General features: G+C 34.5%; 2 protein-coding genes across 27 annotated transcripts in view; one reads left to right on the top strand and one right to left on the bottom strand.

Moving 5' to 3' along the window:
• Positions 1-8,250, top strand: part of NSUN6 (NOP2/Sun RNA methyltransferase 6) — a 31,388-nt gene extending 23,138 nt beyond the window's left edge. For all 10 annotated transcript variants that reach the window (XM_039331680.1, XM_039331681.1, XM_039331678.1 and 7 more), the window contains 4 exons: positions 2,044-2,188; positions 3,771-3,919; positions 5,060-5,185; positions 7,585-8,250. In XM_039331680.1, the coding sequence (XP_039187614.1) occupies positions 2,044-2,188; positions 3,771-3,919; positions 5,060-5,185; positions 7,585-7,791 (627 nt within the window). In that variant the 3' untranslated portion in view covers positions 7,792-8,250. The remainder of the gene's footprint in view (positions 1-2,043; positions 2,189-3,770; positions 3,920-5,059; positions 5,186-7,584) is intronic.
• A 3,981-nt stretch (positions 8,251-12,231) lies between these two features.
• The window catches only part of CACNB2 (calcium voltage-gated channel auxiliary subunit beta 2), a 236,689-nt gene continuing 234,093 nt past the window's right edge, over positions 12,232-14,827 (bottom strand). For 16 of the 17 annotated variants that reach the window (XM_039331659.1, XM_039331661.1, XM_039331655.1 and 13 more), the window contains one exon: positions 12,232-14,218. In XM_039331659.1, coding sequence (XP_039187593.1) covers positions 13,736-14,218 — 483 coding nt within the window. In that variant the 3' untranslated portion in view covers positions 12,232-13,735. The remainder of the gene's footprint in view (positions 14,219-14,827) is intronic. The other variant, XM_039331656.1, reaches the window with a different exon arrangement.

Genomic DNA, 14,827 nt, shown 5'->3' on the forward strand with positions numbered 1-14,827 from the left:
CTTCATTGTTGGAATGCAGCCGCATGCTTCTTAACCACATGCTACCTAAAAGCCATAAATAGCCATCAGTTCTAAAATGTTTCTGGACTCTTACCTTTGAGAAAGAGTAGGCAGATTTTGACATAATACAAATTTAGCAAAAATTAGTTGCAATTAAAAGTATCAGGAAACTAAGAACTTTCAAGTGGACAGTCCAATTAATTATTAGTTTATACACTGATATATGAGACTTGGGTTGAATTGGTGACTCTTGAAGAAGGCTACCTAGTTTAGCCTCTGTTTATTGCGCTGAGGTCCTTCCTAGGTTGTTAGCAGGAAAACTATTTGTACTGTGATGATAGAGGAAGGGGGTGGTGCTATTGCCTTGAATGAAATAGTAGAGCACCTCCTCCTTGAGACCATCCCTGGACCCTGCCATTTGGTTAACTATTGACTTGTCTCCAAATCTTCCCATTTTAGTTGCAGATGCTCCTAGAAAAAACTAGGTTATCTAGTCCTATATCAGTCAGGTTTCAGTATTTAGTATGGAATCATCCTTAGTTGGATTTGTATGTAATTTGTGGCAGACCTGGATAGAGATGGTGCATTCTTTCTTGGGCTCCTTGATTTCATGGCATCTCTTTATACATTCAATCTTGGTATCCTTCTGGACTGGATTCAAAGATTAGCAGTTTGGAGCATTGTTTTATATGGTTCTCTTTCTACCTCCAGAGCCAGTCTGGTTGGTATTGTCCCCCAAGCACTCTTTTGTGGGATAACACAGGACACTTTCTCTCCTCCTGCTCAAGATCTATAAGAAACCATTACGTGAGTTTACTGGCCAGTTCGGGGTCTAGTCTCATCAATATGCTAATGATACCAATTGATCCCTGGGCAATTAAGCTTGCCAACACTGTGTCTCAATGCTTGGATGCTGTTGGGCCTGGATAGAGAGGAATATCAATAAACTTGATTCAAAACTATCAGGACTGAATGTTTGTGAATATTAGGTCAACTAAATCTGAATTTTCCATCTTTACCCTTGGATGGGATTACACTTTCTTATTCAAGGGTGATGTGCAATCTAGGGGTCCTCTTGGATTCACAGCTTCTACCTGATGGCAGCTTTGGCTAAGACGGCCTTTGAACATCATCTAGTAATCAGTTGCGTCCTTTATTGGATCACATGGGTCTTCAGATGGTCATTCAAGCCCTAATCACTTCACAGCTTGATTATTGCAATGCATTTTACATGGGGCTGTCCTTGAAGATCACTTGGAAGTTTCAGAATGCAGCATCAGAGTTTGCAGTGAGGAACATTGATATTCCCATGTGATAACTCTACTTATATAAGCTGTGCTGTTTGTCATATTTTTAATTATAACCCGGATGTAATGCTGTTATGCTTACTGAATTATTTAGCTTTCCGGCATGGAGAAATTGCCAGCATGCAGAACACAATAATGAAACACTGAAATAATGTTCTACGTAACTAAAATATTTTTATATGGTATTGCTGTTTTTATACATTTGCATTCCTAAATGTGCAGTTTTTTTTCAAAAACTGCACATTTAGTATGTCCTACACTTGATGGTGCAGATTGAATTGGAAAAATAATAATCTGAAACAGTTAATTTAAAGACTTACACTATTCAATGAGCCTCTGCAGAGAGACTATTAACATGGAAAAAATTACAGCTTGACACGTTACAGTATTTGAATGAAATATAGTACTTTGTTTTGGTGAAGTTAGCCATGAATAAACTGTAACATACTATTAAGTAAAACGTTGTTGCTTAAGAAATGAAGAATAGTGTGATGACTCTGAAATGGAGAAAGTCACCACGTTTTTCAGATGCAGGCATCATAGCTGATTTGTGGTTTTTTGAGGCAATTTTTTCACAGATGTGTACTGAATCAGGGCTAAAACAGATTATATTGTATAAATCTGGTGCTTTATGTATTGCACTTTAGTTATTTGAAATTATGTGTATCAACCTCTATACTTCAGCCATTTTAACAGCTGTTTATGTCATTAAAAACTTTTAATTTTTAATTTTTAGGGGGAAGTAATAGCGCTGGACAAGATAGCAGACAGAGTAAAAAAGATTGAACAAAATGCTGCATTGTTAAATTTGAATTGTATTAAAGCTTTTTGTTATGATGGTACTAAAGCGCTTACTGATAGCAAATTAGAGGATGGACAAGGTACTGTTACTTTTTAACTATTGTTCATGAATAATAGAGGTTATGATATAAAGACTAATTTGAATTTGATTTGGATGGCACAATAAGGTACACTAAGTAAAATTGTACATGTAGTCCTTGCTTAACAAACCTAAGTGGGACTGGAATTTCTGTTGCCATATCTTACACTACTGATAAGGACAGTAAGCAAAGCATCACATGACTTCACTGCAACACTAGTTCTGGTAGCAATAGAATTTAGAGTTATGTACCATCCTATTGTGTCTTACAGCACTCTCTGGGCAGTTTATAATATAAAGCATTATTTGCATATTCCCCCCAACAATCTGGGTCCTCATTTTACTGACCTCGGAAGAATGGAAGGTTGAATAAACTCTGAGCCCCATCAGACTGTGGACAGAGATAGCCGCAATATTGCATTTTAACCACTACTAGGTCTCCTGTAGTTTCAGGTTATCAGACTGAGGACTGTGTGCCATTAGGCAAGGGCATCACAATTCTCTGCTGATGGCTTCATGCTGACTTATGAGACCTTGGATGGGCACAGCTCAGCAAGAGGAGGGAGACAAAGGGTAGCTGGAGTGGGACAGAGGGCAGCAGAGGTGGAGTGCAGGGTAGTCAAAAAGGCAGAGATGGGAAAATGGGTATAGGTAGGTGGGGGAATTGAAATGCATCCTGCAGTAATCAATGCTAATGGGCTGCCAAGCAATCAAATTTTGATCACATGATTGCAGGAGTGCTGCAAGCTAACTTGGAGGACTGATCCTATCTACTGTTTACTTAACAACATTATAACTTACCAAATGATCATTGAGGACTATCTGTATCAAAATTTCTGAAGCTTACTAGTTTCATAAGAACAACTCGGAGCACATATAATGGGGAAAAAGTGAGGAAGAGGGATCTATTTTTATTAAAGATCTATTATATTTTTAATCATTGTTTAGTGCATTTTGGTGGCTAAAGTATGAAAATACTTGTCCAACAAATCCTTATAATGTCTTTTTAATGAACTTAATCTTTCCACATCAGTTGCTTCATAAACATATTTTGCCTTTCTACAAAGATGTAACTTCAAAAATGTTAGTACTTAGATTCATTTTTCATCAATACAAGTGAAATGTTGGTCTATTACACAGAGGATTTCAATACACATATTAAATCTTGACTTGACATGATACAGATTTAAGGAGACTGGAATCAATTTGTATACCAATTAAACAGGACACATTTTTTGTTACATAGAAATAGAGTGGAAGGCAAAAGCAATCATAATTTAAATTTTGTAAGCCACCTGGAGTCATCTATGCAGCTACAGTATATTAATTTGTTTAATAAATAATAGTAATAAATAAAAATTCCATCCAAATACAATGGCTATTTATAACAGTTAATTAAAAAGACTTTGAACCAAAGCCAGTAGGGTTCAACTAGATTCACTACATTAAATTGATATGACTCATGGAATTTTAATTAACAGTTCTCTAAAATTAATAATAATAATAGCAGAATTAGTTATGCAAAACATGCGAACTATTGTCTTTGAAATATATATATATATATATGTATATATATTTTGCAGAAGGACCTCCATTCTTACCCGAGTCATTTGACAGGATACTTCTTGATGCTCCATGCAGTGGAATGGGACAGAGGCCAAATTTGGCTTATTCGTGGTCTTTAAAAGAAATAACTTCTTACCAACCTTTGCAGCGCAAGCTTTTTAGAGTGGTATGATTAACAGTGCAAACTATTAAATAAAATATGAAGGAGAGGCTTGGGAGTTGTATGTTGTTTGCTGGATTGTTTTAAAAGAAATACATTTTATTAAAATTGAAACAGTATTGATATAAGATTATGTTTGATAAACTTTTTCTCATATCCTTACAGCAGAAATAGTTTCATTTCAGGAAATAATTTTATTAAAGAATTTTACTTTTCTGTACCTTGGTTATATAACAATTCCTGAAAAATGGTATGGGGAAAAAATTAAGATATTTGCTGTAATGGTGCAATTGCAATTTCAACTGTTTATTTGTTCAGTTGCTTCTGCTGTCTATTGGAAGACATTGAGCCAAAATGAAAGTAAAGCCTTTTGTACAATTCTTTAAAGAAGTTATCTTCAGATTCTTCTTCCTTTTCTCCTAAAGGAGAAAGAATTTGGGAATTATTGGATCATCCTCTGAGAATATCTCCTGGTAAATAATATTTACCATTCCATCACACGGTATAGCTAGAAAAGGTTGGATAGAAATAGGCAGGACTGTGGAGATATACGCCAAAGAATAAACGTTCTTCACTTTCAGCAACATTTCTATGGTGGTTCCATTATGATTAGTAGCCATGAATCTTCGAACACTTTGTTAGAATTAATGTGCACTGTGCCACTGATCTGTAGAGAAGCTTTTAAACTACATGTAGTCCTTTAGTTGCAACCACAATTGAGTTCAAAATTTCTATTGCTAAGTAAGACAGTCAAATGAGTTCCATCCCATTTTGTGATTTTTTTCTGCCATTCTTGTTAAGCGACTCACTGCAGTTGTTAAGTGAATCATGCAGTTAAGCCTCCCCATTGACTTTGCTTGTCAGAAGCCAGCTGGGAAGGATGCAAATAGTGATCACATGATCCCGGAATAGTACAACTGTTATAGTTCCCAAGTGCCCCAGTTTTGATCACATGATTATGTGGATGCTGCAAAGATTGTGTGAGAATCGTTCATAAATCACTTTTTTCAGAAGCATTGTAACTTCAGTTACTAAGTGAATGGTTGCAAGTTGAGGACTACCTGTAGTCTGTGTGTTTAAAAAACAGCGTTATTTGTGAAATACTAGAAAAAAATCTACAAAGTGAAAATCTGATTATCATTCTAGGCAGTGCAACTGCTAAAGCCAGGGGGCATCCTTGTATATAGTACTTGCACAATTACCCTTTCTGAGAACGAGGAGCAAGTGGCCTGGGCACTAGAAACTTTTCCCTGCCTCCAGCTGGAGTCACAGGTAAGAAGAAATTTCCTTGTAAAATTTCATCTATGTAACTTTGTTTCCCACTTTTATATTACATTGTCAGTTGAAAACATCTTGTGGAAGAATTCACCCAATTACAACCATTTTAATAGCTATAAAGATTGAGCCCTAGATCAAGAAATATCTATCATGTTATCAAGAACATATCATTTATTTGATGTTTGTTGTAGTTAACAGTTTTATCCATCTGCCTAGGAAAATATATATTTTGTAATTTTTAAACTCTTTTCCATATTTTGCTTACATTTATAGAGACCCAGTTTGTTGTAGTGGTTAAAACTTCAGGCTAGAAACCAGGATTTCTACCCCCACCTTGGACACAAAGCCAGCTGGATGACCTTAGGCTAGTTAGTCTATCTCAGTCCTATAAAGGAGGCAATGGCAAATCACTTCCGAAAAACCTTGCCAGAAAAAATCTGAAAGGACATGTCCAGGCAATCTCCAAGAAATCGGAGTTTAAGAAAAAAAGAAAAGAAAATAGCTTTTGAGAAGGCATTAATTAACTTGTATATCTTGTTAAACCATGGTTTATCACTGTACACAACTAGAATGACCTTTTCAGCTAACTTCCTGTCCTGAACAGATAAGAAAGGTTCCTCAGTTATTATCTGATTTCATTTAAAAAAAAAAACTGGTGTAGCATTTTGTGAAAAATAGAGATAGGGTTTTAAAACAAACTCTGGATGGTTATGAAGCCAACTTGGACAGAAGTTGGATAGGTTTGACTGAATGATTTACAGAATTCACATTCTGTAAATCGTACAAATACTAAAATGAAATACTTTGGGAGGGAAAGTAAACAGTTCAATCTACTTTAGAAATGGAAAGCAGAAGATCTGATATTTGCTGGGGCTGGCTATATACCAGGAAAAAACCCCACAATATTGTAATAGGGTTTTAGTGCCAGGAAGAGTTTTGTGCAAAGCATGCCCAATAAACATTACATATTCTTGCTACTAACTACTGTTGTTTGAGGAATTGAATCCAGTAAGGCAAGGAAGTGGATTTTATCCTTAATTTGCTCAGCCTTGAAACCTTTGCATTTTTAGTATCCAAATTAAAATCTATTCACTTCTATTAAGCATATATATTTAAAGTATTAAGATTGATTTGCTAGGTTAAATGAGATTAATTTTATTCCCCCTTAGACATGAAAATTGACTGTGACTTTGGGGAACCCCTCTCTGTCAGCCCAACACATGCCTCAGGGTAATTGTGGGAAAAATAGGAAGTAGGCATATTAGGTTCATTGGTGACCTTGAATTATTCATAAAACAATAAATGCATGTTAGAAAAAAGTCTAAATCCTGCATCTTCTACCCTGTTTAGTGGGGCGTGGATCCAGAACCTGCAAACTGGCTAGATCAGTGGTTCTCAACCTTTTTAATGCTGCGACCCCCAACCGGTCGTAAGTCGAGGACTACTCAACCGGTCGTAAGTCGAGGACTACTCAACTGGTGCAGCACCGTTTGCAGAATGGGACTTTTGGCAGGCTCAGCAGGGCAGAGTCAGCCTGGACAATTCCTATTGGCTTTTGAAAGCCAATAGAATTAGACCCTATTCAAGAGAGTCTATTCTATTGGCTTTCAAAAGCCAATAGAATAAAAGGGAGTAGCACAGCTAAGGAAAAGGGGGAAAAAATGGCGGACTGCGTTGTTTGGCGACCCCCGTGAAATGGTCGTTTGACTCCAAATGGGGTCCCAACCCACAGGTTGAGAACCACTGGGCTAGATGCTGTAATATTCATCAGAATAGATCTGACATCTCTTAAGTTGCCTACCAATTTGCCTCCTGCAGAGGAACTGAGAATAGCAGAAGGGCAACTGAATTCTATGATATATTCCCATATGAATGATTGTGAGATTGAGGGCTAAATTTAAATACACTTTTGATATTTAACACAGGAAATGGCTCCCACCTACAACAAAAGAACTCTATTTTAGATGGCAACTTAATATAATTATGTCTCCTTTCATCTATGTTTAGTTTTTGCTAATAAATATAGCAATTTATGCTTTTATTATTTTATTACTATGCTATATTATTACTATAGTAATAAAATAATCTGCATAGAAATAAACTGTACATACTGAGGAAACTTTGATTGGCATTAAATTAGGTTTTTTTTATGTTATTGATGGCCGAAGAGTGGTTTTCATCCTTTTTATATCATTGGTTTTCCACCTTCATTTTGAATAATTATTCTTTACTGAGGATTTATACAAAGACAGTTTTTTTTATAAAAATATTCCAATAATGTTCTTGCAAAGGTAGAGCTGGAGTGCTGATCTTTATAAATATCAGTTTCTATTTTAAGTTAAATAATGACCAGCCAAAGAACCAACCATTTCTTTTATTTTCCTCCCTAAAAGGAGCCCCATGTTGGAGGAGAAGGCATGATGGGAGCTGGACTGTCACCTGAGCAGCTGAAATTGCTACAGAGATTTGATCCATCTGAAATTATTTTGCAGGGAATGGACTATAATTCTTTGCAAAATGTCAACTATGAAGATTTGATACATCTAGCAAACAAAGACTGTATAGGGTTTTTTATTGCAAAATTTATAAAAGTGTGGTGAAAATTGCTTTAGACACCAATGTAAATAAATTTATGCTTTCCTTTTAGTGTTCCAAACTGTGTTTCGTTCTGCAGCTATGTTGCCAAGCCAACAGACTGACGACATAGTTGCTATAGCAGCAGTAAAATTTGCCAGCTGTTTCTCCTGGGAGGAAATCCTCAGGTTGGAGAAACAAGTCTAAGAAAATGGACCATTGCAATTTGGAAACTTTCAAGTTTCATTTGGTTTTACATTAACAACAGGTCACTAATTATGGAAACTTGTTTGCTCAGTTTGCCCATATGGTTTTGTTTACAATCTCACACAGTAGGAATCCTACTTTCGAACTATACTATATACTGAGTTCAAAATAAAATTTGAATGGATTTTAATACACTTCATAACATCTTACAGATTGCTTTTGAAAAAATATTTTATGGCATTAAAAGCTTTATTTAATCAGAATTGGTATTAAATGAGCATCTGACTGCTTTTTATTATAATTCATTTGAGAGCTTTCTAACTGTTCTCTACAAAAGTAACTGTTTTGCTTTTGCCTATCAGCACAACAGGACATGTTCACTTATGCCCTCAGGAATGCTGACTAGATGTGTTGTGTTTGATTCTAGAGCAGAACCAAAGAAGAAATACTCAGCTGAAGAAGCAAGGGAAATCCCCTGACCTATAGATAAGATGGTATAGGTCCTCCTGCTTAAACAGGGGGCTGGACTAGAAGACTTCCAAAGTTCCTTCCCGCTCTATTCTACCTGTCTTCTGAATACTCATGTTCTTCTTAAATTTTATTTTCCCTTTAAAACCACCTATTGGTAACTTTTGCCATGTTGGAGAAACAGCAACTGTACAATTGTGTATGCATTGTATGAAACACTCTCTACTAAGACCCAGTGTTTTTATCTTGGATTTTAATATGTATATGTGTCAACATTACCCACATCATATTTGATTATATTTTTCTTATTATGACCTCCTTACCTATTTTTAGCAGCCCTCCTCCAATATAAGGAAGGTCCATTAGTTTCATAGTGTATCATTTTGATTATACTTTTTTAAGCTCTATGGTACTTTTTTGACACATATGAATAAGAATAGCACACTTGCATTATATATTTATAAAAGGATTTAACTATAATGTCCTATTGAAATCTTACTATCTAATGTGGGCAAGGGAATACAGAATAATTTTGTAATATATGCAATTGATTAATTGCAAAATTTGGAGTAAAATTACAAAAAATATCTCAGATCTGCAACAAAAATAAGTGTTGGATATTATGTTGAAAAGAGAGAGAAAAATAGAACATTTAGAAATATTAATATGTTTCCGTATAGAAGTAAAATGGAAATAATGGGACAGAATGCTTGGAATCATTTTTCAGGAATAATGTGGACTTACAGATGTTCAATTCATAATGTTTGCTGTATTTTCTCCAAAACCAGTAGTAGTGTAATCTGCTACCTATAAATAGTGAGTAGAGCAATATATAAAAAAACTAAAGGATAATCTGATTTATGTTATATAATATATCTGACATATCCTGTCTGTATACAATGGAATTCAAATGAATGATTCCAGTTCTGAAAAAAAAAATTGTCTTAGGGGTCACAGGCCTTCAAGCAAGAAGACCACTCCAATGTGATTTGATAAATAAAAGTCCTGATCAGGAAAGTAAAATTAAAGATTAACAAAGGTAATTGCTTGCTGAAGATACAGAACATCTTTTAATGCTGCTGAGGAAAAATGAACTATGAGCCATAGCCTTTAAGCATCTAAAGTAAGATTAACTTAAAAAGTGAGCATCTAGCAAAGCTCAACTTGACAATCTTTTGACAAGAGGTATGTGGATATGTTATACAAATTAATACTTATATAAAGTATTTTTGTTGTCTTTGGAACTACATTTATGATTTGCAAAAAAAATATCACAATAATAAGTAACACATATAGGAATATTTGGAGAGAGAAGAGTGTTGTACAACTCAAATATTTTTACAGAGTTCCATTAACTTTAGTATATTTCTTATAATACCTCTTGTTTTCAGTCATGGGCAGAAACCTAAAGAAAAGGTCATCATAACAAAGAAGCTGCACTGAAAGGAGATCTGAAGCACTTCATACTAAAAAGTTAAATTATAAACTCAAGGTCTTACTTATGGAAATTTAGTAATTTCTGTATGTCAAAGTTTTGAGCAAATAGCTTCCTAATGGAAAACTATCTTTATCTCACAAAAGGGGATGGCTACACAATTCCTTCCACTTTTTTGAAGAGTAGTTGAGAAAAATATGATCATTAATTGTAGTTAATTCTCAGAAACTCAACGAATATAAAATGTCACAGCCAGGTTAATCTTTGGAGGTTTCCCTAATACCCATTTTGAAATTTTCACACTGGCTGCCAGTTTGTTTCTGTACACCTGATACTCCTTATTTTGAAAATCCTGTTTTTTTGCTTGAGGGAAGGCAAGACTCCTATCATTCAATCTTCAGAGACCCACCTCCAGTAGCATCTAGCTCTTGCCTGGCTCGGAATGAATCTTTTCTTCATTTTGCCCCATCTTTGTCTGTGGAGGGCTTACAGTATCTCTATCTACTGTCCTACAGTGCACAATTGTTTATTTTGTTTTACTTCTATCAAAATAATTCATTTTAACCTAAGATTCTATGTATCTTTTATATTTTAACTTGCTGAGAGAGGCAAAGAAGTTGCTATCAATATGATCTCTCATAGCTATATAGTTGATGGGGAAATTATTCATAATCTTATAAAACTGTTGTTTTCATTCATTCTGAAACATCCCAGAATATACATAAGGGAAGATATGCATTTTATTTTTGCTATCAATACACATTTCTGTCTTGAAGAATAAGCATCTGGATATTTGGGGGCTTTGGAAACTTAGTTGGGAAATGACGCCTTCCCCCACCTCCTGAGAACAAACTGAAGTAGCAGTAAAAGTCCAAATTATAGAAGCACTAGCAGTCCAGACTACGGGAAGTAATTATTTTGATCTATTCTGCCTTGGTTAGGTCTGCACATCCCAACTTTAAAAAAATGCCTATTATTTTCTGTTGTTCATCACTCAGAGTCACTTCTTGATGAAGTAGGCGGCCATATAAATTTTACAAAGAAATAAATAAACTGAAGCAAGTCCAGAGAAGGACCACCAAGATGGTGAACTTATGGAAAACTAAGTTCTATGAGGAACAATTAAAGACCTAAGTAGGTTTAATTTGAAGAAGAGAAAGTTGACAAGGTATATGATAATGGTCTTCAAATATCTTAAATGCTATTATGTTGTAAAGAGTTAAAACTTACTCTTACTTGCACCAGAAAGTAAAATTAAAACAGATGGAATGAAACTTCAAAGATACAGATTAGATATTAGGTATGAATCAGTGAATTAGATTACTGCATGAAGTAGTTTCTACCCCTTCACTAGAATTTTCAAACAACAAATTTTCAAACAATCTATCAAAAATGTTGCAGTATATATTGCCATGCACAGGGAATTGGACTTGATAGATCTATGGCAACTCTATGATTCTAGAAAAAAAAACATCCATAGATAAATCCTTTTATATTTTTGTCAAAAAAACTACACGGGTATATCCATTAAATCCCAAGGAGTTGAGTTCAACTGAAAAGAGACATTACTTTTCATGCTCCTCTAATTCTGTAATATTTATATTTCCTGATAATTATTCTTTGGAATTACCAGATTGCACTTGTTTCTCTTTTCTTACTTTAGTTATCTTTCTTTTCTTGTATATATATTTCTTTGTAGCCACAGGATTCTAATACAAAATTTGGTCTTGTAGCTTGGATATTAGAATGAAAAGTATGAAGTCAAATTCTAATTTCTTCTGCAATAGAGATTTTACATATTAAGACACTATGTACATAGTTAATTTACGAATACAACACCGAAATACTACCTGCAATACATTTTGAAGCTATGCCTACATTTGGGGCCAATCTAAAGTTTACCCCCAATTTCCCAAAGTCAATATTTCATTATGTTGCAAATTTATGAAAGACTTTCAACTTGTATACGTTAAGAAGAATTTTCAGGAGAGTTGAATACAGTGTCAGTCCATGTTTTTAGCTGCAATGATCTTCCCCTCCCAATATAAATAAATCTCATTTATGCTATGTATGTTAAGTCAATATGCTTAATATTATTCCTTTATTCTTATTATTTTCTATAATACTACAAAGATGCTGGACAGAACTAAATCTAGCCTGTCCATGCATGAGGAATGTAAATATATATATATACTGTAAATGCTATAATTATTTACAGTATTACTTAAAATTTGTAGTATTATTTGTTTCTGACAAAAATGTAGAAATTATCATAATGGTTCAGCAACCTTGTAGCAGTAAATCCCATAAGTGAAATAAATGAACAAGTTGATTAGAATAGAAATATGGTCAAATATAGAAAAAAGCAGAGAAACTATAAAATTTATTTTTCAACAAAATAACTCTCCACAAGCTGTGTAAACTTGTCTTACTAAAACAAATATTCTAGAACACAAAAAGTTTACATTTCCAGTGAAACACTCACAGTCACATTTGCTTGTGTTTTTAACTTTCCTGGATCCTCAAAAAATAAAATAAAATAAAATAAAATAAAAGCCAGCAGATTGATGCTTTCTCAATTACCTGTTAGTCGTATAGTTTCCCATGTTACTTGCCTGCAATCTTGAACTTCTGATTTAAAAAAACAGCAAGGAAAAAATAAAAGCACATAGATTTTAGAATAATCTATACTTGAATAGATTGATGCATTATGATTTAATCCTAGTTTCCTCATTCAGATGCTGGGATCATGTCTGAAGCAGAAAATGATATGCTTCTTCTATAAAAAGAATAACCACCCATATCTGCTTCTTGACAAGATCTTATACCTAAGCATAAACATATGATAATTATGGCAGATTGATAAGATATGGAATGATCCTCAGGTAATTTTAATAAGCCTTTCTTTTTGTCTCTCTTCCTTTATCACTAACACAAACACCCTCCCCACTCTTTCAGACACACACATGCTTATGCATTATACAACTATTGCCTGTCAAGTTGATAAAAAACAAAAACTGTGTGTTGTCAGAGCAATTGGTTAAGTGGTATGCACAGCAGGACCATTTACAGTGTCACATTATTTTTGCCATAGATTTAAAATCCAAAGATTATAAGTTTGCAAGAAGAATCCAACCTGTTATCTAAAGTGGTCACTCCTATTAGAGTATAAGAAAGTGTGTCTAGAGTGAACGGTGCTATCCATTTTCCAGTTGCCCATAATTCAAAAGCAAATCTGCTGACTTGGCATTAGGATTCTAAAATAGTGTGATCAATCTTATGTAAGAAGGTGTCTGCAGAAATAACATTTATAAACGGTCTGTACAGTACACAGTACCAGTATATAGAAAAGAGATTTTGAATTTATGATCCCTGTGTATAAGGCAAGACTGAATTCTGTTTCAAAATGTAGTCCACTAGAGGACCAAGCAACAGAAATCAATATGCAAGTCAAGATTTTTTTTTTTTTAAAAAAAGAGCCTTTGAGAGCTTCAATTTGAATATGGTGATTCTGGCTTGCTGAAAAATGGGGAAAATATTAAATATCAACCATATTTTGTTTGAAAACACTAACACCATCTTGATGGCAACAGGTATCTGTTCAAATGGCAGCTACAAGAATCAGTTTGGGAAAAAAATAGCATAGCATAACTTCAAAAAATCCACAATTGCACTATGCCAGTGTGTTATAGCATTAATCAAAATGAATATCCTATTTTATGCCATCGCTTTGAAAGCACTAGCACTTTAAAATCAGCATACAAGATACTACATTCTGCACTGAAAAAAAATCAAGATTATTTTAAGGACTTTTCTCATACCCAATTTCAAAAGAAACACAACACTGTCAGAGGCAGGTGTTACTGATGGATATACACATCTTTCTTCCATTCCACTGTGTCACTACGTTTCTTAGGTACCACTTCTCCATCCCTGTCACAATACTGGTCCCTTGATTTATGACGGCTACGTTGTTTGTTGCCTTCATTGTGGTCCTGTTCTCGGTCCCTTTCCTTTGATCGATGCCTTGATTCTTGATGCCTGTGATCACTGACCCCATGGGGTTCATCCTTGTGATTATGATCTCTATGAGAATCATAGGGTTCATGTGAGTGGTCCTCTTTTGGTTCTATATATGCTGAATCTCTGTTGTCTTGTGTTTCTGAGTCAACAGTTTCTTGTCGAGATAAACCACGGCTAGTTCCACTACGATGGTTATGGTGATGTCCTGAAGAGGAAGAGCGATGTTGAGATTTCCTGGTGATTTCAACTCGTGTTTCTTCTTCTCCTTGTGAACCAGTTCTTTCAGTGGCTGATTGCTCATTCCTCTGATCAACCTGAGCCTGATCAATATAACAAAATAGTAAATGTATTAGAAAAATGCTTTTTTAAATGTCAGAATCTTGAACAAATTTGTTCAATAAATCTTTGTGTCAGAATAGTAAGTTTAAAGCAATTATTTATGGCTATTCAGTTGGACTAATTTAATACTTCAAACTTTATCATCAGTATTTCCTAGTATAAGTAAAACTTCATTCCAAAAAGAAAGCAATCAGCCTCTATCTATCTATCTATCTATCTATCTATCTATCTATCTATCTATCTATCTATCTATCTATCTATCTATCCATCCATCCATCCATCCATCCATCCATCCATCCATCCATCCTAACATCTGGCAGTAATGCCAATTTTTGTTTGGTCCCCTCTGAGCCCAAACATTTCACATAAAAATGAGAGAATCTAGCTGTACAAGAGTGAACCAGGCATGAAATAAGCCTCAGAAAAAAATTAGAGCAGGCATCAGTGAAAAAGGTGTAGCTTTATCAGTCTTTTATTAATTTCAGCAATAAAATCACTTAAAAGCAAATTAAAAAAAAACTTTAGTTATTGTGAACAATTTGCTAATATTTATATTATCCAGTCTGCATTATCAAACCTAGAGTTAAGTT

This window comes from Crotalus tigris, unplaced genomic scaffold (assembly GCF_016545835.1).
Source record: "Crotalus tigris isolate CLP2741 ecotype Arizona unplaced genomic scaffold, ASM1654583v1 scf7180000024437.13266115, whole genome shotgun sequence".
NCBI lineage: Eukaryota > Metazoa > Chordata > Lepidosauria > Squamata > Viperidae > Crotalus > Crotalus tigris.